Here is a 25,203-nt window from a genome sequence, read left to right as displayed (position 1 = left end):
GTAGAATCACTTGGGGAGTGAAAAAAATTCTGAGGGTGGACCTACTCCTAGCGATTTTGTTTTAATCAGTTTGGGTTGTGGCCAGGCCATCAGGATTTAAAAATCCTCCCAGGTAAATCTCATATTAGGCTAGCTAACTCTTTTCCTGAGCTTCCGGTAATGCAAGCCATTAGGAGGCAGGCGACCCACACAGGGAGACTGGTTTGTACCATTAGGGCAAGAAGTAACACAAAGCTTAGTTTGGTTACTTTATTGCAGATAAACTCTGATGAGAAGTACTCCCCCCTTAACTGTGGTTACAGATATAATGGTGTTAACAGTTTTGCATATAATAAAAATTGTGGCTATTAAATGCTACATAGAATTCATGACCATTTTGAGCCAAGGACTTGTTAGTCTTTAGGAGGTTAGGGGTAAAGGAATTGTGGTAAGGAGATTAGAGAGTAAATTCTAAACACTTTAAGGACAAACTTCTCGATTTATATGCATGTCATGCTATTTTGATTGCCCATTTTACTCTTTGGGGAGAGTAGCCTGGACTTTTGAAACCTTGGTACTTTGATTACAATATGCTTTCTGAGTGGTATACCAAGCCAAACATAAAGCTATTTTTATAAGCAAAAGATAGGGAAAGAAAAACACTCAAGAAGCACAAAATGAAATCTAACTGATGTCATCAAACATATTTAATTGCATTATCTGAGATTTCCTGCATTTTCCACTTATACAACCAGCCAAGATGCTCCATTGAAATTCTGCTACCAGATATACTACCAGAAGCCTGCTCCTTTGAAATTCTGTAAAACAGTTCAGTACACACAGATTAAGGAGCAGTCTCAAACTTTAGTCATCTTTGAGATAGAATTCCAGGACAGTGAGGGAGGCTTCCAAGACCAGGGTTGTGTCTCTGATGTCTGAAGAAAATTGATCTTTAGCCCCCTAAACTGGTGAGAAACTAAAATCTCAGTAGAACAGGCTACAGCAAATAGAGGGCTAATGGTGGAGTGGATCTTTTGGTCAAATAAGGAATTACTGTCATGAATGTTCCACTCACGGCAGGAAGAAAGGCTGCATATTCTCTGATGAGCATCTAGTCACTAGGGGTGCCTTGGTCATGACCAGAGATTATCAAGGTTAACCATTAGCGCTTCTCTTTCCACAATTGAAACACAGGCTTTTAGATCCCAAATGGTGTGTGCAAAATACTTTCCCAGATCTGAGTAAAGATGTCACATAGTTTCAGTAGGTTATCAACCCCACGTTATTTAGTTTCCAGGGTTTCTCAACCTTGGTATGTAGTTGACATTTGGGTTGGATAATTCCAACCCAACTAAAGACATTTGGGGGGCTGTTCTGTGCATTGTAGGATCCCTGGCTTTTTCCCACAAGATGCCAGTAGCATTTCCCAGTTGTGACAACCAAAAAGGTCTCCAGACATTCCTAAATGTCCCCTGGGGGCAAAATCACTCACAGTTGGGAGCCACTGAGTTAGTCAAAGAGAAGTCAGATGAGAGACACTGACTAGGAGTGAAATAATTTACAATGCTTCCTCCAGCCTATAAACACAACAATAATTCCTCAGCATTTTTTGAACTCTTGCTTTGTCCTAGAAACCGTGCTAAGTGCTCCTTATGCATTTAATCCTCTCATCAATTCTACAAAGCAATTATTATCTTCATCTTACAAACAAGGGAACTATTAGTTAAGCAACCTGCCTAAGGTCACACAACATGTTAAGTGCCAGAGCAGAGACCCTAACACAGGCTGAGTGTGAGTCTCCAATGCCAGCAATCTTAACCTCATATAACAGGCTCATTTCTCTATGGTCAAACACACCCCTCAGCGTCCCATCAGGTAGATAAATGTGCACAATCTGAAATCTGGGGCTTCTTTATAAACTTTACTCTTTTCCTTTAAAATTGGAAGCTATGTGTGTGTGTGTAAGGAAGGGTGTTGCATCAGAAGAAACCAAAACTTTGTTGTAAGAAACAATCCCGAACATTATTTAAAAAATATAACTGAGATTGTGCAACTAAATGACAGAATGGCCTGTGGAGAAAAAACAAGTGTGATCCCCCTAGAGAAGTGTGTGTTAAAGAGCAGAGCACTGGAACATAATCATGAGACGTGGGCAAGCTTTCTTATTCTGTTCTTACAGGTCAGAAATAATTGTATTTCCCTATAGTGCAGTAGGTTTGAAGGGTTTCTGAGGTAGTGGCTTAAACATGCTGCAAACTCTTTAAAATGAGTGTCCTACAGAAACACTTAATAAACCATCCCCCACCTCTGACGCTAAAAATCAAAGTGTGTGTGTAAGTGCGTGGGTGTGTGTGTGTGCACACGCAGATGGCATTCTTGAACTTCCGGAGTTTCGTCAATTCAGCTGGAGCCCTTGGACTGTGCTTAGGTGCTCTTCTAAGTCTGCAGGAGAGCAATCTTCTTAACTGCTGCTCTGCCAAATTTATAACCTCTGTTCTCAGTCCAGCAATCGAACTCTAAGAAATCCTTTGGAAACCTAAAAATATATTATTAGCAATATGACTATCTGCAGTACTAGTGATAATTACAATAAGAAGGCATCCAAGATAATAACAACCCATTATGTTAGTGCAACCCTCCATGGTTTTGTACAATCCTTTCTCCTGCTACCTATTTTAATTCTTACAACCCCACTGTGAGGACAGGTTGCACTATTGCTACACTGAACAAATAAGGAAACACAGGTTCAAAGAGATGGAGTAAGCGGTCCAGATCTAATTCTCCTGATTGCCAGCCCAGTGTTTTCCCCACCACATCACATTCACTTCACCCTTTTAAGTTACAGGTAACTTTTTTTTTTTTTTAAAGAACCGTGGTTTGCCATGGGGCTATAAAGTACAGCATAGGGAATATAATCAATAATATTATAATAACCATGTATGTTGCCAGGTGGGTACTAGACTTATTGGGGGAAGGATCACTTCGTAAATTATATAAATGTCTAACCACTATGCTGTAACACCAAAGACTAATATAAAATAATATTGAATTTCAACTGTAATTGAAACAAAATAAAATCTAACTAAAAAAAAAAAGCAGTTGAGACATTATTAAAAAAAAAAAACATGGTTTGCTGCCCCCACAAATGATCCTGCTCCACTGTGTCTGCTGACTCTGCCGACCAGAAGTGGTGAGTTGCATAGCATGTGGAGACTCTGATGGATACACCGGGGGACACCATGTCCAGTCCCTCTCTATGTGCAGCAGTCAGTGTTTTTCAAAAAATGTCAGTCAGAATATATCACTTGATTGCTTAGAACCCTCTCATGTCCTCTCATCTATCAAACTTTATTTTGCAGAAAACTGTAAAGATATATAAAAGTAGAGATTTTTATAATGAGCCCTTCCCTATGAGTCCACCACTTGCTCCAATAGTTATCAACTCACGTGTGGCTAGTCTTGTATCATTTATAATCGCTCACTCTCAGACATTATATTATTTCCTATCTCTCTTTGTATAAAATTCAAAATCCTTACAATGGCTCACAAGATCCTACCCGATTTGGCCCTGGCCACCACGATGTTCTCACCTTATATTCTTGTTAAATGTGCTTACCCTCCTGATGTTACATTCAACATATTATGTCCCCAAAACAGTGCCAGCACACAGAAAGTACACACATCACACACACACACACACACAGAGCTTGTTTTAATGAATGAATGAATCTTGGATTGGGTCTAGTTCCTCCAGGTACATGGTGATGTTCTAATCTCATTACATAAGGGCTTTTGATTGTCATGCTTACCTATCATCAAGGTATACCGTGTGTGCTTCTTTCCCCTGCCACCCTCCCACCCCGTTTCCTTTCATTCTCTTGTCTTTCCCCTTGATGCCCTCTATATGTGCCTTTGCTTCTAGAACAGTGAGTCTGTCTTTGGTCTAGATTGGAGTCTAATAAACCATCGTGTTTTCCTTTCAGGTTTGGAATTCAAGATACATCACAAAACTTTGGGATGATTCTGGAAATCTTCAAAGGGATCATGGCTATTGGCATTACTCCCTACTCCCTATTCCATTAGGGTGTACTCCAAGTTGTGAAATTTCTTGAGGCACAAACCTTGCGTTGAATAAAAGCCTTTTATTTTCTTCTTCTAGGAACTGAGGAATAGGTCCATTGGTAAAAAGAATTAAAAAGTGAAAGAATATGGGCAGAAATAAATGAGCCAAGTATATGTACATTACTTCAGAGGTATGAAGGAAGGCGGACGGGCTATAAAAGGAATCAGAGTGAAACAGAACTGTAAAAAAATCCAACTGTAAAAAAAAAGGAAAAAAAAAAGCAGTTGAGGAGATACTGAAAAAACACCCATAGTTTGCTACCCCCATGATTGATCCTGTTCCATTTCCCATACCCCACGAGGGAGACAGTAAGGCAGGCCACTCTAAAGAGACTTTTATCCAGGAAGAACACAGAGGCCTGCAGGAGAGGGGAAGGGTGAAACTGTGTGTTACATTATGTGGAAGCTGCGACATATCTTGGAAAACGCTCTGGTTTTTGAGTTGGTTAGACCTGAGTTCAAAGCTCTGCTTTGTCGACACCTAATTAATTGGATGACCTTGGGAAAATAGTTTAAGTAAAACTTCTACATGCCTCGATTTCCCTCTTCGTAAAATGAGAAAATCATTAATTCCTATGCAGGAGAATCATGAGAATTAAATGTGTAATGTATGCAAAGCTAGCGCCATAGAACTGAACATAGAGGATGCGCTCTATATATGAGGTTTGCTATTATATTTGTTACTATTAATTTTGTTGTTGTTATTATTCAGGCATATACCTTAGCTACTCCCTATACTTCCCTTCCTGCTGGCAATGGCTTGTATCATATAGGTAAATGAGTACTACTTGTTGAGCAAAGAGAAACATATTTCTCTCCTTCAAGAAATATTTCTATCAACTCTAAATCATCTCTTCTCCACTTTTATTTCTCTGACTTGGCTGGTTGAAACGTCTTGAGCCAAATCTAATTTCCCTGATCAGTTTACCACTTTGAAAATTTGCAAAATGTATTAGCATAAAACTGGGGAGAAGCTTGCGTCAGCAAACTGGACTGATCTCCTACTTGGCCCAGCACCAACACTCAGTACACAGTGCTCTGCCCAGAAAATGCCTTTGAAGAACATGCAGGTCTCTACAGACGGCTTTGCTGCTCCTTGGCCCGTGATTAGGGAACGACAGAGCAAAGGAGAGACATTGGAGGGTTGTTCTTGAGCAGACGCGGGAACTCTGACTTTTGTTTTCTAGTAGAGAATTTTATCTGGTACATCTTTTGTAAGCCAGCTCACAGGTTGTAGATGGGCCACCGAACAGTTACATCTTGAGTCCCAAGCACCCAGTACTCCACAGGTAAGTTTCAGCTCCTATTTTATTACTCTTATGTAATACCAAGATAAAATTATATACTTTCCCAGGTCATTTTGGGGATTCAAAATACAAATATAAAGAGCCTGGCATCTAGTGGATGCTCACAATATGGTAGCTGTAACTGAAATTCTTTAATAGAAGTGAAAAAATGTTTTACAGGCCCCGAGAAGTTCCTGCCTGTGTTCAAAGGAATAGTTCAAACATGAACAGTGAAGCTGAGGAAATTAAAAGGCAGTCAGTAGTCTATTCTAGCCAAAAGTTATTAAGGAAAGGACCAGTAAGTTAATAGATCCGTAAGTCAAACCATGGTTCGAATAAATTCTATTTAACTCTTGAGTAACATTTTAAATGTATATATTTTTCTAGTTTTTATTAAGCTAGGGGCCCAAAACTGGGAAGAAAATGAACCAAAGTTGATGGGGAAAAAAAACATGTAAATACTTCATCCTTTTGAGAGTAAAAAGAATAAACAGAAAAAAACCTTGGCATTTTAATTAACTGGTTATGTGAACATTATAAAAAACACACACGAGATAACTGTGTGGTATACATGTATTAATATTAATTACAATGTTTTAGGCATTTACCAGATAGGCTTAGAAGTACGTCTGTATATGAACTCAATTAAGCCTCACAACAACTCCACAAAGTACTATTATCCCCATTTTACTGATGATAAAATTGAAGCACAAATAGGTTAAGTTACTCATGCAATGTCACTTAGTAAAGAATTGAGCTGGCACTCAAGCCCAGGAGGATTAACCGCTGTGCTATAGTGTATTGTGTAGAACACAATATTATAAATTTCTTTATTGTTTATAGCTCATATTCCTTTTCAAGAATTTCAGATGTTTAAAGCCTTTTATGTATACTGTCTCTATGGCATCATCATCTTTTCAGCAACCAAAATTAGAAAACTCAGGGTCATTTTGTTTTCTTTTTCTTCTTTAATACTCACATTCAGCCCACAGGATTCTGCCTTCACAACTTTTAAAAGAAATTCATCCTTTATTTTCTAATTTTATGGCTTTCTGATCCAACTTGGGTCTTCACTGTGCCTTTCCTGAGTTGTGGTAGTATCCTCTCTCCATTCTCCCCTCCAGCTCTTTCTCTCCTCCAGCCATACTTTAGGTGTGTCACCCCGCAAGAGAAAATAAGTTAGCATTCGTACATGGGGAAGCCTTGAATACAAATTAGTCAAGCAGTCTGAGGTTCTAGTATAGATAACTATCTAATACGTTATGTTCTCTCATATGCTCCTTTTAAGTTATGTGTGTGCTTAACCATTAAGTTTATTTATTAATTTTATGAACTCGAAAATAATAAAATTTATATTGTATTGTTTATAAGCTCAAAAGTAACAAAGGGTTATCTAGTACCTTGAAGTTCTATGTACTTATGCTAAGTACAATAAGTCAGTAACAAAAGGACAAATCCTGTATGATTCCACTTTTATGAGATATGGAGAGTAGTCAAATTCGTAGTCAAATTCATAATCAGAAAGCAGAATGGTAGTTTCCAGGGGCTGAAGGGAGAGAGGAATGGGAGTTGCTGTTTTAATGGATATGAAGTTCCAGTTTTGCAAAATGACAAGAGTTCTGGAGTTGGTTGGTTTTAATGGTAGCACAACAATGGAATACACCTAATGCCACTGAACTATACACTTTGGGAGGGTTGAGATGGAAAACTTTATGCTCTCTGTATTTTATCATGATTTTTGAAAAAAGAATAATTAAAGATCAACAGATTTTATCCAAAAAGTTGGAAAGTTTCTGCTTTGGACTGATAGCTTCTAGCAGCACCTTCCATTTGTATCCTGGTTCTCACATTCACGTGTGTATCATGCCATTTGAACCTAAAGACAACTCTGTGAAGTAGAAAGCATAGTTACGGTCATTATCCTCAACTTTACATTTGGGGAACTTGAGACTCAGCTGGATTGAGTGACCTGTCTGTGGTTCCATATACCTGATTAATGATGCTGGAACTTGCATTAATGAAAGTTTAATGTTTTCTGAGGTATAGCTTTCGACTTCTATTTTAGCACATAGCATTAGCAAATTTATAACAATATTGGACTCCCACCCTGAGGAGGAACTTGCCAATTTTTTACTTTCCAGGAGAGGCGAGACAGAACCCTGAAGGTCTGCTGTCCCTGGCAAAGGGCGATGGCTAGCATCATTTGCATTTGCCTTACCACAATATGGAAGTTACCCATCTCAGTAGTGAGGTGATGTGCTTAAGACTCAGAGGCTGTTTTCATCAAGGATATTCTGTGACTTGAGTAAGAACTTTGCAAGGTAAATCAAGAAGAATGAGAAGAACTTATACTTTGTGACAGCCCTTTCTTTATAGAACCTAGGTGGATGAGAAGGAATTTTTCTTTCTTCCTTAGATCCCCTAAACTTGTGATTTTTCCCTTGCTTAGAGGAGAGAGAATACTTTCAAATGGCATTTCCCTATCTACATATAAAATAATTATGTATGGGATTACCTTTAAAAAGCCCTGTAGGCGTGTGTGGCATACAAATGAAAGAAGATGCACCATGAGTGATAATTATTTAAGCTGGTTAATGAGTGCATTGTGATTCACCGTATCTATTATTCTCTCTCTATAAATTTAAAAATAACGATTCTCTAAGGGTTTTCTACGGACACTTTGGAAAAAAGAGGAGGTGGATTCTATAGTCAAAATTTAGGAAATACTTGAAAGTTTACTTGAAAGACACAGAAAATATTAGAATATTAAAGACTCTAAGGAGTCTTGCATTTACTAGATATTTAAACACAGTGTAACCACATTCTGTTCCTAAAGTTGATCTGACTATTGAAACCCATTTTTTTTTAACCAGACAATGCCTGTTAACAACTTGTCAAACTAACATTTCACAAGGCGTATTTTGGTGAACCTGTTTTAAAAAATCATGTGGTGACTCTGTTCATGAGAAAAAACAAAACTCAAGGGCAGTTTCCTGTTCTTTCCAACAGGAACAGCTTTTCAGAACTAGGGAAGATTTATTATTATTATTAAATGTTATTATTATTATTATTATTATTATTATTATTTGGATCACAGAGGAAACACAAGGAAACTGCCTGCTTGCCTTAGAGAAGAATTAACTTGGATTCCCTAACCAGAAGTTATCCAAGAGTAGAGAGGAAGAAAAGAAACCCACAAGAGTTTGGTAGCCAAGAGAAGTTAGCCTGGACTACTCAACCAGCTTGTCACAGGTTTACAGTGTTGGCGATGCAATTTCTGCAGAGTCCCCACACTTGCTTAATGCACATGTTGGCAAGGAATCCATGAATAAAACTGAAAGTCTTAACTCACATGGATTTCCCTATATGACTAAAGTCTAACTTCCCATGAATGGTACACAATATTATACAGCTTTTTCAGCACAGAAGCCTGACAGCTGGTAGATCATTTGTAAATAAATTGATGATATATGTTTCTCTGTTTCTCTCTCTTTCGTTGTTGATTTATGACGTAGTAAAGATTTTTTGGACAAAGAATCTTGATTTGCATAAACACATGGTTATGAAATTTTTCTACAAAAGAGAAAGGAGTTCTGAATACATTAAGCTGAGTAAATAGAAACTTCATGTTTAATTTTTAAGTAAAAGTTGACCTCCCTTCAAATTATAAAAATAAAATTTGAGTATTCTTACAGAAAGAAACTTTACTTATTTATCAGCGTACTTTCATGATCAAATAAAAAAAAATATGAGGCAGAGCGATGGAGAGAACCTGTGAAAGACAAGGAGAGCATCAGAGGCAAAGAGAGACAGAAATTGAAACAGAAAATAAAAAGAAATAGTGATTCAGAGAAAAATCAAAGACACAGACAGAAATCAAGAGTTATAGAGGGATTAATTCCAGAACTCATGTATTAAGTGGTTAAATCCCTCTTACTCTACAATTTCTCTATCTATTTTTAAAACAATGTCGACAATGTATTTTCTTTCCCTGACATCATGCATTAGGCAGCCCCCCTTTTTTCCATAAGTTGTCACACATATCATGGGTGAGGAAAAACATGATTTTAATGGTCAATCAACTCTGTGTATCAGGAAGTCATTCTAGAACTCTTGAGTTTAGTTTCACTTTTATGCTCAAACACCATTTACAAATACATTCCTGAAAAACAAAATGACTGTTTTTTAGTTTTCAAACAAGTACTTATTAAACTGAATGAAGCTAGTTTAGCTTTTGGTGCTAAACAGCGCCAACTGAGGCTTCTCCTTGTCCAATGTGGCTGTGGAGAGGAATCTGCATTCAAGGCAGTTGTAAAACAAGTAGATAAATAAATAACACTGGCAAAGGCAAAAATAACCAAACCAAACACTTCTTTGTCAGGACACGTTATAACTTCATCATGAGGACCTTGCAAAACTTGATTATTCACTTTCTGAGTTTGGTCTCTGGGAGACAACATAAGGGTAAAATGAAACCAGATACTTGGTTTTCAGATCCTGATGGTCACAGCTTTAAGGGAAAAGCAATGAGAAAAGTCTACTCACCAATGTCACAAATTTCAGCTCCTTAGCTACCACACTTCGGTCTAGCCAGAAGGAAAGCAGAAGCAAGAAGCTAAGGCGAAGGCTTGCTGTCCTGGCCGAGAGGAGCTGGGCAGCTCTCATGCTGGGGAGGGCTGTTTCTGGCAGGAGTTAGGAGGTGCTACTTCCTGTGCTAAAGCCATTAGAGGGGAAGCTATTTAATTAAGGATTAAAAGAGGAGGAGGAGCTGGGAGGAGCCAGATTCATAAACAGTAAAATCTCCAGGTAGTTTGGGACTAGGTTTGGCATGTGTCTGGTCAAATAAATTTGGGGCTGGGTGCTAGAGATCACAGTTTCCTGGATTTAAGTGAGAACATTGAGGCCCAGAAAGGAGAGAGCTGTTGCTCAAGGTCACAGAGCATTTTCGTAGACATTTCTTTTGTAGTTTACCTTTTATCTTTTCTTTAGATGGGGTTGTGATACAGTGTTTGTTTTTTGGCTGTCACTTGGGAGAAAGATCTACCCTGATTATGGAAACTTTAGGCCAGCGATTCCTCATCTTTTGGGAATCTGGAATTCTAGGGAAAGAACTATGGAAGGAACTGCAGGTACTGACAAATTTTGGGTCTGTTCTCTAGGCCAAACAGAGCTCCCTTTTCTAATACTCTCGTGTAGCCCATAGAGGTATTTTTTTAATTGAAGAAAAGTGAGAGCAATTTTAATTTGAAAATTTTTAGTTACTCCTTAAGGTATTTGAGGCTCATCTGCGATATCTCAAAATTAGAATTGAAAGTACCTTTTCTAACCTGAAAAGGTACTTTTATAACAGTTTAAAAACAATAACAAACTAACCTACAACTCTATATTATCCCTCATGAACTTTGGCCATGAGCCTTATATTCTGTGTTAGTCACACCCTTGCTTTGATCTCATCAGGGATGCTACAAAATAGGATAATCCGGATTGAGGAAATTTAGCTTCTCATTTTCCCCAATCTGTCAGCTCCAATCAAAGGCTAAAACAGGATTTTTGTGCAGAGCTCCTGTGGTGATGTTTCCACCCCATTATCAGAGGGAGAACAATGGTTCTCCCACCCCCGCCCCCGCAACCCCTCCCCCAACCTGTTTTCTGGTACATTGCACTCACCTGTGACAGGAGAGTTCTGTTGTTACGTGACATAGGATGCCCTAGAATGTGGTGTGTGGGAGAGCTGTTGCTTTGTCTAGTATGGGGAAATATATGTGAAGAAGGAAGGCATGTGTAGTTAGGGTTAGACATTTAAGGGGACTTGTGACCCTCTCTTTGCCATCACATTCTCTACTTGTCAGTCTCCATTGTCATTTTTAATGGGGAAGATTTTGAGGCGTTGGGTGCAGGAAAAAGGGGGTCAAGATTGAGAGGTTGTCCAGGGCAGAGATGAAGTTCCCACACTGATCCCTGCTGTGTGCACCAAACAACCTGAGAAAGGAAGGTAGTACCTGCTGACCATTCACAGGCTTAGTTCTTACATGCCTTAATCGTGCCAAATATCTGATTCTGCTTGATGTTTTATTTTCTCAGGGATCAGTCTGGCTCCTTGTTTGCCTATTTTCTGCCTCGTCTCACCCTTGGATTAAAGCCTGTTACTATTTCAGCTACAGCCTTAGTGCTTTCTGATAATTACTCTGGTTCCGTAACCTACCTGATAATTACTCTGGTTCCGTGTCATGTTGTGCTAGGTTGGATAAACCTTACTTTTTTTTTTTTGGTATTTTATTTATTTATTTACATTTATAAATGCCTTTAAAAATAATTTTTATTTCTAAATTACTGTTGACATTCAATATTATTTTATATTAACTTCAGGTGTATAGCATAGTGGTTAGACATATATATAATTTACAAAGTAATCCCCCGATAAGTCTAGTACCCACCTGGCTCTGTATGTAGTTTATTACAATATTATCGACTGTATTCTCTATGTTGTACCTTACATCCCTGTGACTATCTTGCCATTACCAATTTGTACTTCTTAATTCTTTCCTTCATCTTTTCCACCCATCTCCCAATCCCCTCCCATGTGGCAACCATCAGTTTGTTCTCTGTATCTATGAGTCTGTTTATATTGTTTGTTTATTTTTGCCCTTTAGTATCCACACATAAATGAGATCATATGGTATTTGTCTTTCTCTGTCTGACTTATTTCACTTAGCGTAATACCCTTAGGTCCATCCATATTCTCGCAAATGGTAAGATTTTACTTTTTTTTGGATGAGTACTATACCATTATATACAAGTACCACATCTTCTTTATCCAGTCATCTACTGATAGACACTTAGGTTGCTTCCATATCTTGGCTGTTGCAAATAATACTGAGTGATTATAAGGATGCATATATCTTTTTGAATTAGGGTTTTGGATTTTGGGGGAGTAAAATCCAGAAGGGGAATTGCTGAGTCATAAGGTGGTTTTATTAGGTAAACCCTACTTTTGACTCAACCTTAATTTATCTGTGTAACTTCCTCTGGGCTCCTTTTAGCCCTTCAAGTAAGAACAAAAACAATAACAACAATTTTTTATAGAGACAATCAGGAAAAGGCTACTTGAATGGAATATATCTCAATTCAAACTTAATTCAAGTTGGAATTAGTGGATGGTTTACATCTCTATCAGTCACCATCCTAACTTCTACTTCGATCATCAAATTGTAAGAGAGAAGATTATAAATGTAGATCTGCACACCATGAAGTTGAGTCTGAAAGATCATCAACTCACATAAAACCCATTTGGAATCTTCTTTGGTCATGTGAACCTTGAATTCATGAGGCCTATGTAAAGACTGAGAATCATTTGGAATAAATGGATACAGTAGCATTGAAGGTTGAGATACATCAATAGGTATATTGGTTGTTCACCAAGTAGAAACTCTGCTGACTTCCTACATCTTCAAAATTATATTATCTGTCTCTCAGTGTCATATGGACTTTGGGCACTCAATAATATTGATTGTTCAACAGTCAATATAAAGGGAAATTATTGCATCAAAGCCTTTTTATAATTTTAGCTGCTTTGAGGCAAAATTTATAATGTTAGCTGCTTTGAGGCGGGATTAGGGTAAAACTCCCCTTAGCTAGTCATTGTGTCATTGTGTGTGTGTGTGTGTGTGTGTGTGTGTGTGTGTGTGTGTGTGTCTCTCTTTGCTTTTGGAATAAGATGACTATTTTATTGTTTAACATTTAGACAAACTTCCCCCCACAGCACCAATGATTACTTCATTAGAATATTATCAAAAGTAAAATGAAACTTCAGAGATCATTTTTCCTGTATTTCTCTAACTTAACATATGTAAGAATCACCTAGAAAGCTTAATAAAATACAGACTCCTGGGCCTCCCAGAAATTCTAGTTCAGGAGGTTCAGGTAAGGTCAGTAACAGTGCCCCACCAAGCCTTATTGGAGCTTCAGGTGGAAGGAAAAATTAGTAATACTGAGCCTGTCTTTTTAAAAATTTTAACATTTAAAAAAATGATAGATTGTTTTACAGTAATTTTTATTTTTTAAATATTGTGTAAAATATTATTTATCTTGATTAGGGAGTTTTTTGGCACCCCCTTAAATTATGTGCCCAGGGCAAGTGCCTTACTCTCCTCATCTGGGAAAGAACAACTTCTTTTTTCTTTTGAGATTAAATTATCTAACTTTCTCTGGTTCTGTCTACAAGGAGGTGAAGGCTTGGGGGAGATGAGGCCAGGTTTGGATGACTATACCGAGGCACTGAAAACTGAAAAGAACTGAAAAGTGGTTTTGTTTGTAGATTGAACAATGCCGACTAACAGCTAGTCCTTGGACCTGCACGGGGCTGGCCTCCCTCATAAATCCTCTCCTTGTAATAAAGTTACTTTTCTCACATTGGGAACTAACTAACCTGAGAGAACAGAGATAACAGTGACTCATAACTGAGAAAGAGGTCAGGAGAACAGGGATAGAGTTCAGTCTTTCTGAAACTGTCACCCAGGAACCAGTCCCAGTTGTTTAGGTCCCGGCATGAAAGACAGAACGCACATGTTTTGTTACAGTCCACTTTGCTCATCATTCCAAAGTTCTGATTACTAGAATAACCAGGAAATGTCCCATTGCTATTTCACCTTTAGTACAGCCTTACTGATTGAATACTAGACTGGTTCTTCAAAGGTTAAGGCTAAAACTCACACTTAAAAATATGTTACCCTATTTCATTTTGTATAAATGTAAATTAAAGACTGAATGGATATGCACATTTTGATGGTGATTTTTTCTGGATGACGTGATGATAAGTGGTTTAATTTTCTTTCTGCCTTTCTCTATGGCCAATTCCTAAGTGATTGAAAAGAAAATTTTCTTTGTTCTGTCCTTCTCTTCCATATTTCGATGTGTCCACAACTTCTTCTAGTATCACGAAACTCCCAGAAAACACAATATCCATTTAGAAAGTTCTCAGTTTGTCCTTGAGAATTTCCTGAATCAAAGCATGTCAGTGGCCTAGTAAAAATCTTCCATTGATTTCCCACCCTGGTTAAAATAAAATCTCAAACCCATCGAGACCCTGCTTGAGCTGGCTTCTGCTACCTCTTCAGCTCATCTCTTATCACCCTTCCTTGCTCATTCCTTTGCAGCCACATTGATCTCATTGTTTCTTAAACAAGCCACAAATGCTTCCTCTTCATGTCTGTTGCATTTTACAACTCCCTCTCTGGTATACTTTTCCTTCAGATGGGCTGATTCTTTCTCTTCACTTCTTTAGATAGGCCTTCACAGACCACCCAGTTAAACTAGCAGATTCCCAGCAGTCTCTATTATACCACCTTGTTTTATTTTTGTTATAGCACTTTTCATACCTGACATTGTTATATATTTGTTTGCTTGTTTGTTTGTTTCTTGTCTGTCTCCTCCATTAGAATATAAACTCCACAAGAGCAGAGGAGTTTACTGCTGTGTCTCCATTGGATAGAACAATACCTGGCACATAGTAGGAGCTCAATAAATATTTGTTGAATGAATAAATAAATTCTTATTAATCAATTTCTTTATATAAAAAGAAAATCTCCCAACATATTTTGAAATTTTCTTAAAATATCCTTCAACTAATTTTCTGTTTATCTGTCCCATTGCCGGGAGGATGGGTACTTTTAAAGCTTGGATAACTTGTTTCGAATAAATAAAGTCATGTCAATCTTTATCTTCTGATTGTGAGACTTTCAAAGCTTTGTGATTTTCTGAATCCTAGTCTCCATTATTTGACTGCTGACCTTAGTCCTCCTGGTAATTTCTGTCAATTGTGATGTGTTTTGGGGGCATCGGTCAGCTGAAGGAGAGACATTTTTTGAATCCTATTTTAATTTGAAAAATTAATGTAACTTCTTCATTTTATGTGATAATGTCTGTGTTTATTTGAATAAAAATAATATTTGAATTACTTATCCTTATTATGGGGCACATATTCCATGATGATATTATATACACATACACATACACAAACATGAATGTATGCCTTAGGATAAATATACCCTCTTTCTGGAAGTGTGGCATGAATTCTCCTCAAAGAGTACTCCTGGGAGAAAACTTGGGGATATTTTGTGATGCTTACTGAGGAAAGTTTTGTGGTAGGTAAGTAGGGCATTTTCTGTTTTATCAAAGTGAGGTTGAGAGTAAGTTTTCTAAAACACCCTAAATATATCCATTTTGCCCCATTTCATCCTTCTTTACTTCTCAATAAATCTATTAGAGTTTGACAATAAAAATGGAAATTGAGCAATTTGAATGTCATAATCTTTACATGAGACTGCTCATTAGAAATAATGTTGAACACTGAAGTATTATTCTGACCATGAGAAAAACTCAAAACACTTTTGTAACATGACATAATTTGGGATATCATATAGATGTAGCAAAGAAAAAGATATTTATAGTCAAAGTTTGGATAACAAAGCAATAGCTTTCTTTATTCATCTTTATGAAACTAAACTCTTCATGGAAATTATTATTGTAATGCACAGATAGTACCAGATTGGACCAGATTATAAGGTCATGTGGCCGTTTCAATCATAAAAGTCTTGTGATTCAAAGGAAAACCACAGGAATCTCCATTTATTGACCCCTTCTTTTTGTTCTCAAAAAGCTTGACAGAAGACTAGGGTTCTTGTTGCTGGAGGATTTTAAAGTTAATGATGCTACTGGAATTATGAAAAAGTAATGTAAAGAGTCATAAAATATATCCCAAAATATCAGTTGCTTAAAAGTACCATTTATTTGTATAAAAAAATATCTTTGCTTACAGCAGTTCTATCAAAAATATGCATTTGATTAATGTGCTTTGTACCACGTTACAACTTCACAAATCCCATTTTTTAATCCACAAAACAATGATTCATATCAAATGATTGCCAACTCCACTTCTTCTCAAAGATCCCACTGGGTCATAGTTGCTACATTCAATCCTAACTCGTCATCTCTCTATCTATGCACTGTACCCAAACTGGGTCAATGTATTTTTTTCTGAATCAATTTGTTCAGGTGAAGAATTACCATAAGGCAGTGGTTCTCAAAGTGTGGGTTAGGGTCTCTGAGACCCTTCAAGAGGTCCCTGAGATTCTTTCAAGGGATTTCTAAGGTCTATTTGGAGAGTCCATGGGATCAAACTATTTTTATAACAATTTTCATTTTTCTTCTCTCATGAGTATTTATTGGAATTTTCCAAAGTCTACATGACCTGTGATGACATCATTGCTGTGATGGCAAGTTGAATTTATGCTTATGTATTACTGTGTTTTAAAATTTGTTTTAATTTCAAATACAGTAAATATCAATAGCTACAATCCACTTAAAAAAGGGTTGAGAACTATTGCTATAGGCAAGCTAATGACTGAAAAATTTGTTGAGTATCTATTGTGAACAGGATCTGGGAACATCAAGTTTAAACAGACACAATTCCTTCTTCAAGGAACATGCTATCTTGTGGGGGAAGACAAACAATTACAATGTGATGAACCCAGTGAAACAAGCACAGAAATATTATGCTTGCTAAGAAGAGGAACATTCATTTAATCATTCATTTACCTAGTATTTAGGTCAATAGAAAAGACATGGAGGAATGAGAGAAGAATGATGCATTCTAGGGACCTGCAAGTTGTTAGATTGGGATATTTAAATTTATATAGTTTAATTTTTAATAATGGCTATGTTTAACAACCATCTTGCAAAATTTCTGAAAATTCAACAATGGATTCTTGAAAGCCAGTATAAGTAGGCTCCTGCACACCACTGGATCCACCATTTCATTAATACCACATTGTTAATTATGGTGTCACTACAATCTCCTTATTTTTGAGGGGGATTAATGTGCGATTTTCTGACCGAGAGACAGATGGAAATTGTAAAACTGCAGTTATGAGTGTGGTTATGGGAGAGTGTGAGTGGTAGACAGAGTGTGCACAGTATAGCTCCGTAAGGGCTCAAACAGGAGGATAAAGAATAATATTTATGAAGTCAGTATCAGAGAGCAAACACTAGATGTTAGAAACAGAAGTTCTTTGGAAGAGAAGGAAGTTTGTTTAATTTCAAAATTCTTACTCTTTTGATTTCCTCAAGCAAGGATAGAAATTTTACAGGGTAGCAGAATAGGGGTATTTGGAAATACAAACTAGGGGAACAAATACTGAGGCCAGAGTGGTGTCAGTATGAAAGCAAGATCACAGCGTGCTGGAACTGGAAAGGTTAGTGCTGGACAAGGCAGTCTTTTAGCTGTCTGAAGCAGCTTCCTAAAAGGAAAGCCTGTGGTTTCCAACAGACAGAGCATATTCTTGTGATGAAAGAGAATCCTCTCTCTTTTCAGGAACTGCCAAGAGCCTTGTGCACTTATAGCCAGCATCATGAGAACTGGTGCAGTAGTTAAAGGAATGTGTTATAAGCAAACTGTAGGAATCCAGAGTTATAAAGATGTGTTTTATGGCTCTCCATACAAAGTCCCAATAGGAGGGAAGAGAAAAAGATCCCAGGGAGATGGCTCAGCTCTGCCTTTGTCTTGCTCTTTCTTCCCTATATTGATCCTCAGATAGCATGAGGGCTGTTGGCCTTGCCCTGCACTTGCTTAATATGTTGGTTAGGTCCTCCAGGAGGCAGATGTCAAGACAGAGTTAGAAGCCCAAGCTCTTTATTGGGGATAATGTCTATTAAGGGAAAAGGGAGATGAAATAGGCAGGGAAAGTCTTCGGACTGTGACACAGGTCCAATACCTGGGAAAAGAGTGGTGGATGGAAGGATGGTTGGGTAGAAAGAGCTTCAGACTGTGGTGCAACCCTGAGAAAGTCTCAGTATGCTATTAGGGAGTCCAGCGCAATAGAGGAACCCTGAATTGGGCAGAAATTTAGTAGCCTGCCATGCACAGTCATTGCCTGAGGTCTGCCTGCAAAGAATGTGGCCTCAGCACAAACACTACAGTAGATCCCAAAGGCACTGCAACTGGAGGCTGTCAGCTAACTGCACTCCTTCAATCTTACTGGCAAGTTTGGTCTTGAAAGCAGATCTGAGCATCACACCTGCATGTGTGCTCAGAAAATTTGCCACTACTACTTTTCCAGACAGTGAAGGGCAGTTCTCACTGGCTTGATGTTGATGGGAGAAACAATAGAGTCTCAGTCCAGGTACTTGATTCTTAACCAGATTCCCCGCTCTGAACATCCGATGTGGAACTTCCTTTTGGGAGGGCACTTGATGCCTTCACTAGAGCCTGCTATCCACTTTAGTATTCAGGATTCTTTAGGTGGCAAGTGACAGAAATCTAATTTATTGCATCTTAGGCAAGGAAGGTAATTTTTTTTGCCTCATGTAACTAAACAAAGGTAAGGGTAAAGATCATTGGGGACTTGGAACAAATATGCCACTGAGATTCATCAAATTCATTCTTTTCTCTTTTCCCCATTGTGGCTTCAATTTCTCAAACCATACACTCTCTCAACAGTAATTAGAACCAAGGCTTTTCATAGCTTCATCCAAGAGGAAAAGACTCTTCTCCAACTCCAATTCAAATATCCCAGGGATGAATCTAGTTGGTCTGGTTCTAGTTGCATGCCCATCACCTCCCATTGATCCAAACAATTATTTATTGAGCATCTACATGTATTGGGCACTCTTCTAGGTTCTTAGAATGCTGGAGTGGACAAAACGGATGAGTTTCTTCTTTTATGAAACTTATTTTAGCAAGGAAAGGCAGATAAACAAGTAAATGAATAAGTGGACAGGATGATTTCACAGGGATAACTACTGTGAGTACAATCATCCAATCAGATGAAGTGATTTGACAAGGAGAAATGCTGTGGTAAAGATACTTCAGGTGGGTGGTCAGGGAAGGATCTCTAAGGTGACATTTGAGGTGAGGCCTGAATGAGATGAAGATGTGAGCTATGAGGACACTTGGAGCAGGGCAGACTGGACAGAATGAACAGCAGGTGAAAAGGCCCTGAAACAGGAACGAGGTTGTTGTATCAGAGGAAAGAAAAAAAGGGCAGTGGGGCTGGAGATGTGTGAACGAGGTTGTTGTATCAGAGGAAAGAAAAAAAGGGCAGTGGGGCTGGAGATGTGTGAAAAATGGGAGAAGTGTTTGAAATGCCTGTTAAAAATTCAAGTTGAGATGTTGAATGACTATTGGATAGGAGAGTCTGAAGTTTGGGAGAGAAATTGGGATGGTTGACATAATGTGGTTATCCTGGACACAGAGATGGTATATAAAGCCACAGGCTTATATGAAATCACCTGTAGAGAATATGTCAAAGGAGAAAAGGAAAAGCGAATCTATAGGTAAAGCTGATTAGTAATCGCCTAGGCTGGGTATGGAAACCAGAATTAGCTATAAATGAGCACGAGAAATGTTCTAAAACTGGATTGTAGAGGTGGCCGCACAACTCTAACACAATTTACTAAAAATCACTGACTTGTATGTAAATTATACCTCAGTAATTTTTTTTTTTTTTTTTACAAAAGTACAGAGAAAAGGACAAAGAACAGAGCATTGTGGTATGCCAAAAATTTAGAGTGCAAACAGGAGGGGCCTGGAAATGTATAATGAGAACTTGGAAGGGAACAGTGCAATGTCACAGCAGCTGAGTAGAGAGAGTATTTCAAAAAGAAAGTGGTCGTTTTGAAAGTCCCGAGTGTTTGCACAAGCAAGATGAGGACAGAAGCAGTGACCACTGAATTGGGCAAGATGAAGTCGTGTTGATTCTGATAGGAGCAGTGGGGGACATGGAAGTACAGAGCTAATTGAGGAGGTAATGAGAGGTGGAGATGTTGAAGTAGCAACCACTGACTGGAAAAATTTAGCTCCAAAGAGAAGCTGAAAATGGGGAGACAGATGGAGAAGTAGAGGAAGAAGATGTGGGGTTTTTCCCCTCTGTGTTTGTGTGTGTTTAAGCGTTGAGTTTGTATAGGAGTGTGATGACAAGTATAGAGGAAAGTCCTTGAATACGGGAGAGAATGGGATCCAGCGCACAATGGAACCGAATGATTGGGTAGACAGAAAATGGACAATTCATGCATTTGTGCATGGGATGGGGATCAAGCTCTATTCTGAGGGCCTTTGTATTCAAAGTAAAAAGTAAGCAGCAATGTCATCTAGGGAAACAGAAGTGAAGAGGATGGAGAATGTTTTAGAGGTTTCAGGGGTAAAGGGTTGGTAAACACATGTCCTGGATAGCGGGGAAATGAGCATGTGATGGAACTTTAGTGCAAATTACCAAGCAGCGCCAAGGGCTTGAGGTCTTGGCTACAGTATTTTAACACTCCTTTACTGAGATTGTTTTATTCATTCATCTTTTTTCTAGTAGAAGTTTGTTAAGAGTACCTTTCCAGTTTTTTTTACCTCTTATTTCTCTTTTCTAATTGTAATTATTAGTACTTAAAACATAATTTTAAATCGGAGTTGTGGCATGGAAGCATTTTTAGCCCATTACTGACTTTAAAGGAACTACTTATAATGTTTCACTATTAAGTAGGAAGCTGGATTTCTCATTTGACACATGCAGATACAAACACACATTCTCCACTACCTACAATTATAGAATTAAAAATCTCTCTCTATTCCGGCTTTACTAAGAGTCTCTAAAAATTATGAAAAGTACAATTAAATAGGTATTGGATATTCTAGAAATTTCTTTTCTACCTCTGTGGAAAGAATTATTATCTATTTTCGCTCGTTTGAGCTTTACTATGTTGAATTTTAACTTTAAATTTCTGTAGTCAATTTCTTTCGATTGTGTTGCACTTTTAATGCATGCTGGGTCCCATTTCTATCATTTTATTTTTGATTTTTAAGAAGTATTCATATAATATCGGTTTGTACTTTTCTGTGTTATCGTTTTTAGATAGGGGTGTCAATTGACTTTGTAAATACTGTTTGAATGCCTTCCTTTTCTCTCCATGCTTTGGATCTATTTTAATAGCATTGGAAATCGTGTTACTTATTACATTTGATGGAAGTTGATTGACGTCCCCTGTGAAATTGTCTGGATTTGGCGGTTTTTAAAGGGTAGCTATTTGACAGTTTTCTCTGTTTGTTTATGGTACTTGGTCTCCTTGTTTTTTTCCATCTCTTTGCTGTCTGTTTTTGTCATTTATATTAAGCTATAATTTATATTTAAGTTTGAATATTTATATTAAAATTATCCATTTCATCCAGCTTTCTTATATTTTAAAATTCCCTTTAAATTTGCACATATGTGTGAATTTTTTTCTCACATGTAAATTTGCTTAAAAATTAATTAGCCAGTGAATTAATTTATTTGTTGTTTTCAAGATTCAGTTCTTAGGTATTATTAGCTTTGTCTCTTTTTTTCTTTTTTGTACTAATTCATTGCTTTCTACTTTTGTCTTCATTTCTTTCATTTTGTTTCATTTGGTTTACTTTTGCTTTCTTCTAAAAAGTCTTTATTTGAAAGTTTAACTCACTCTTGGTTAGTAATAAAAAGGTTTAAAGTTATAAGTTTTCCTTAGCTTTAGAAGTTTCTCACAGTTCTTGATGCATTGTGATTTTAATATTGTTATTTTCTAAATTACTTACATTTTTTATTTGAATTTTTTCTTGACCAAATTGAGAGAGGGTTACAAAAATTTTTGGTGACAGGGTGCTTTGTTTTTCATTTTTATTAATTTTCAAAGGTAAGTTAAACTTTCCTACTGTAATTGTATTTCTGTCCACTACTCAATGCATTTTTTGAAGTTGCCTTATGGCTTTATATGCTATGATATTTGCTGAATAAAAATTTATGATAGCTGGATATGCTTTGTGAACTGTACCATTATTCTGATATAGTGACCATCTTTATGTATTTTTTTCCTCTACAAAAGTGGCATATTTTCCCACATTATTACATGGTTGGGTTTTTTTTTTTAATATATTGCAATACAGATTCTAAGCTTATTCCCATGTTGAATCACTCCGTCATTAAAATAGCTAGCATTCTTTAATAAACAGCCAAATGAATTTGTAACGTCTACATCTTGATCCATAGCTTGTATTACGTTGTTAGAGTTCCAAATGTCTCTATACCCTTTCTTAGCATCCAGAAAAAGGTAGAGAATGTATTCTCCATAAAACTAAGCAACCAATAAAACACACAAACGTAACTTGGACAACAGAGGGAGCTGGGGGATAGGAGGTTGTTAGGCTTTGGAATTACTTTGAAAGAATCACTGGGGATGCTGGTAAAAAATGCAGAATCTTGGTCTCTGCTCCCAGAGATCCTGAATCTCTAGATTTGGAGGGTTGGGTGGTGGCAGAAATTGAAATTTCAAAAAGTACTCCAAGTGATGTTGCTGATCAGAACGGTATAATCCATGGTCTGTGCACCTCCTTTAAAAAAACACTGATTTAGGGAGAGGACTCTGGCTAAAAAATAAACATAGAAGTCTGAAAGAAGAGTAAAATTCATCTGCTTCAGGCTGTTTGCCCACTTTGAACAATAGGCCTCCTTAGGGAGTGTGAGCTATAATCCAGGATCTCTATGCCATGAGTTTCACCGCCTGGAGGGACATCTCTGCATGGAGTTAGTGAGGGAGTGATGCTATTGCTACTCATGATTTGATCTCAGACCTTCTCTTGCCCTCTGCAAGTGTTTAGCATCCTTTCTTTTCCTAGTTAAGTCTCTGACATACCTTTGCCTGAACCTTGACATTGAAATCTATCTCTAATGCACAGGAGAAAAACACAATACCTTTCAGATGGTCTACATGGATCCATTACCTCCTCAGGAATAAGACACATAGGTAATGTGTATTAACGATTTTCGAGAAATGAGGTTATTTTGGGTATTTTAACATAACTAAAAAAACTTTCTGTGAACCGTTTTCCTTTTTTTTTTCCCTCCCAGAGAAGAGACTCTCAGTTTACTAGGATGACAGGCATTGCTGTGTTTTCTTCTCTCTCATTTCCCCTTCCTGTCTTGCCCCTTGTATTAGTGCGAGCTCTGCTACAACTAATTTCCACTAACTGGGTGGCTCAAAAAAAAGAAATTTATTGTCTCACAGTCCTGGAGTCTAGAAGTGTGAGATTAAGTCTACTTAACTAAGAGTGGGTGCTTCTGGGGCTGAGAGGGAGAAACTGCTCAGTGCCGCTCACCTAGCATCTGGTGGTTTGCTGGCAATCATTTGCATTCGGGGCTTGTAGATACATCACCCTGATGTCTGCCTTCATCTTTCCATGGCATTCTTCCTGTGTGTATGTCTGTCTCTATGTCTAAATTTCCCCTTTTTATAAGTCACATGTGTTATTTGTAATCATCTGTAAAGTCCCTATTTCCAAATTAGGTCACATTCACAGATACTGGGGGTTAGGACACCAATATCTTCTAAAGGGACGCAATTCAACCCATAACTGCCTACCTCTTTCTCTTTTTAGAAGCACTATTATTGCTTCCAACAGCTATTACTACTATTACTGCTCTACATCTCCTTCTTTTTCTTTTGACTATTTGATTTTGGTTCTTATGCATTAGTACTTCTTTCATAGGCAGTCAGTTATTTACTTTTATTTACTTTCTAAATATGATCAGAACAATATAATCCATTCATCATGGATTTATGGAAACAATACACTATAAAGAAGAAAATAATATGATAATAGTATCATAAATGAATAGTATTTCACTTAATCTAAGACATTATTAATTTTAGATGGATCCTAATTTCAAAATGTGGAAATATCTTAGAATCAATCAAATATAATATACACATATGTACATAATTGGAGTCACAAAATTCTATGAAAATCTCCCAAATTCCAAAAAAAACATACAATTTCTTTCATTCCCACTATTTTTTTCTGAGATTAGCTTCAGTATTTCCCCAGGATATTATATATATTTAATTATGTGAATAACTATATTTCTTATAGTTTAATAATTTAACGTTTGTATTTTTTTCCTATTTTGAATTATAGTGAAATGAACATTGTTATATATAAATCTTATGTGATTTTGGATTATTTCCTTAGGATGGATTCTAGAACTTCAACTACTGAATCAAAGGGTGCAAATTTTTAAAATGCTCTTCCTAATATTGCCAAATTATTTTTAGAAAACTTCTTTCAATTTTTATCACCACTGACCATATATGAAATCCCAATTGAAATCATATAATTTCCACACCTTAATATTTTCTCTTCTTTTCTTCCTTTTCCTTCTCTTCCCTTTCCTCCCTACATCACTCTTTCCCTTGTTCCTTCTCTCTCTCTCTCTCTCTCTCTCTCTCTATTTCTCTCTAATTTGATATGCCAAAAATAGTATTCCATTATTTTAGTAGGCATTCCTTCAATTATTGGCAAATGTAAAAACTTAATTTTAAATTCTGGTTTCTCAGCCATTTAAATTTCTTCTTTGGTAAATTGTTAATATTGTTTATGTTTTTTACTGGGTTTAAATACTTTTCATATCGATTTTTGACCTTTTAAAATATTAAGTTATGTATTGCAAACACTTTTTATATTTTGTTATTTAAGTTTTGTTGATATTTTTGACACACTAAAGTATTAAATCCTTACATAGTCATTTTATATATATGTATATGTGTATATATATTCTTTCAACCTTTTTAACCTTGGAAAATGGTTAGCCAATTATTTACCAGTGCTCCAACAATACTCATTGGAAGGAGGCTAAACTCAAACAATTAAATGAAAACATTTTCTAAATGTTAGCTAGAACGCAAGTCTCAAGATCTGGGAGATTCTTAACTAAATGTAAATGCTATTCTTGCTAAATGTTAGAATGTAGCATAGTATTAAACAGATGCCTCT

At 37.0% G+C, this 25,203-nt stretch overlaps 1 protein-coding gene across 2 annotated transcripts in view; it reads right to left on the bottom strand.

Moving 5' to 3' along the window:
• Positions 1-10,106, bottom strand: part of ACP3 (acid phosphatase 3) — a 42,224-nt gene extending 32,118 nt beyond the window's left edge. For both annotated transcript variants that reach the window (XM_039837139.1, XM_039837140.1), the window contains exon 1: positions 9,933-10,106. In XM_039837139.1, coding sequence (XP_039693073.1) covers positions 9,933-10,052 — 120 coding nt within the window. In that variant the 5' untranslated portion in view covers positions 10,053-10,106. The remainder of the gene's footprint in view (positions 1-9,932) is intronic.
• Between the last annotated feature and the right edge of the window lie 15,097 nt (positions 10,107-25,203).

This window comes from Pteropus medius, unplaced genomic scaffold (genome assembly GCF_902729225.1).
Source record: "Pteropus medius unplaced genomic scaffold, Ma_sr-lr_union100, whole genome shotgun sequence".
Lineage (NCBI taxonomy): Eukaryota > Metazoa > Chordata > Mammalia > Chiroptera > Pteropodidae > Pteropus > Pteropus medius.
Note: the sequence above shows the minus strand (reverse complement) of the source record. Positions and strands in the feature narration are given on the sequence as shown.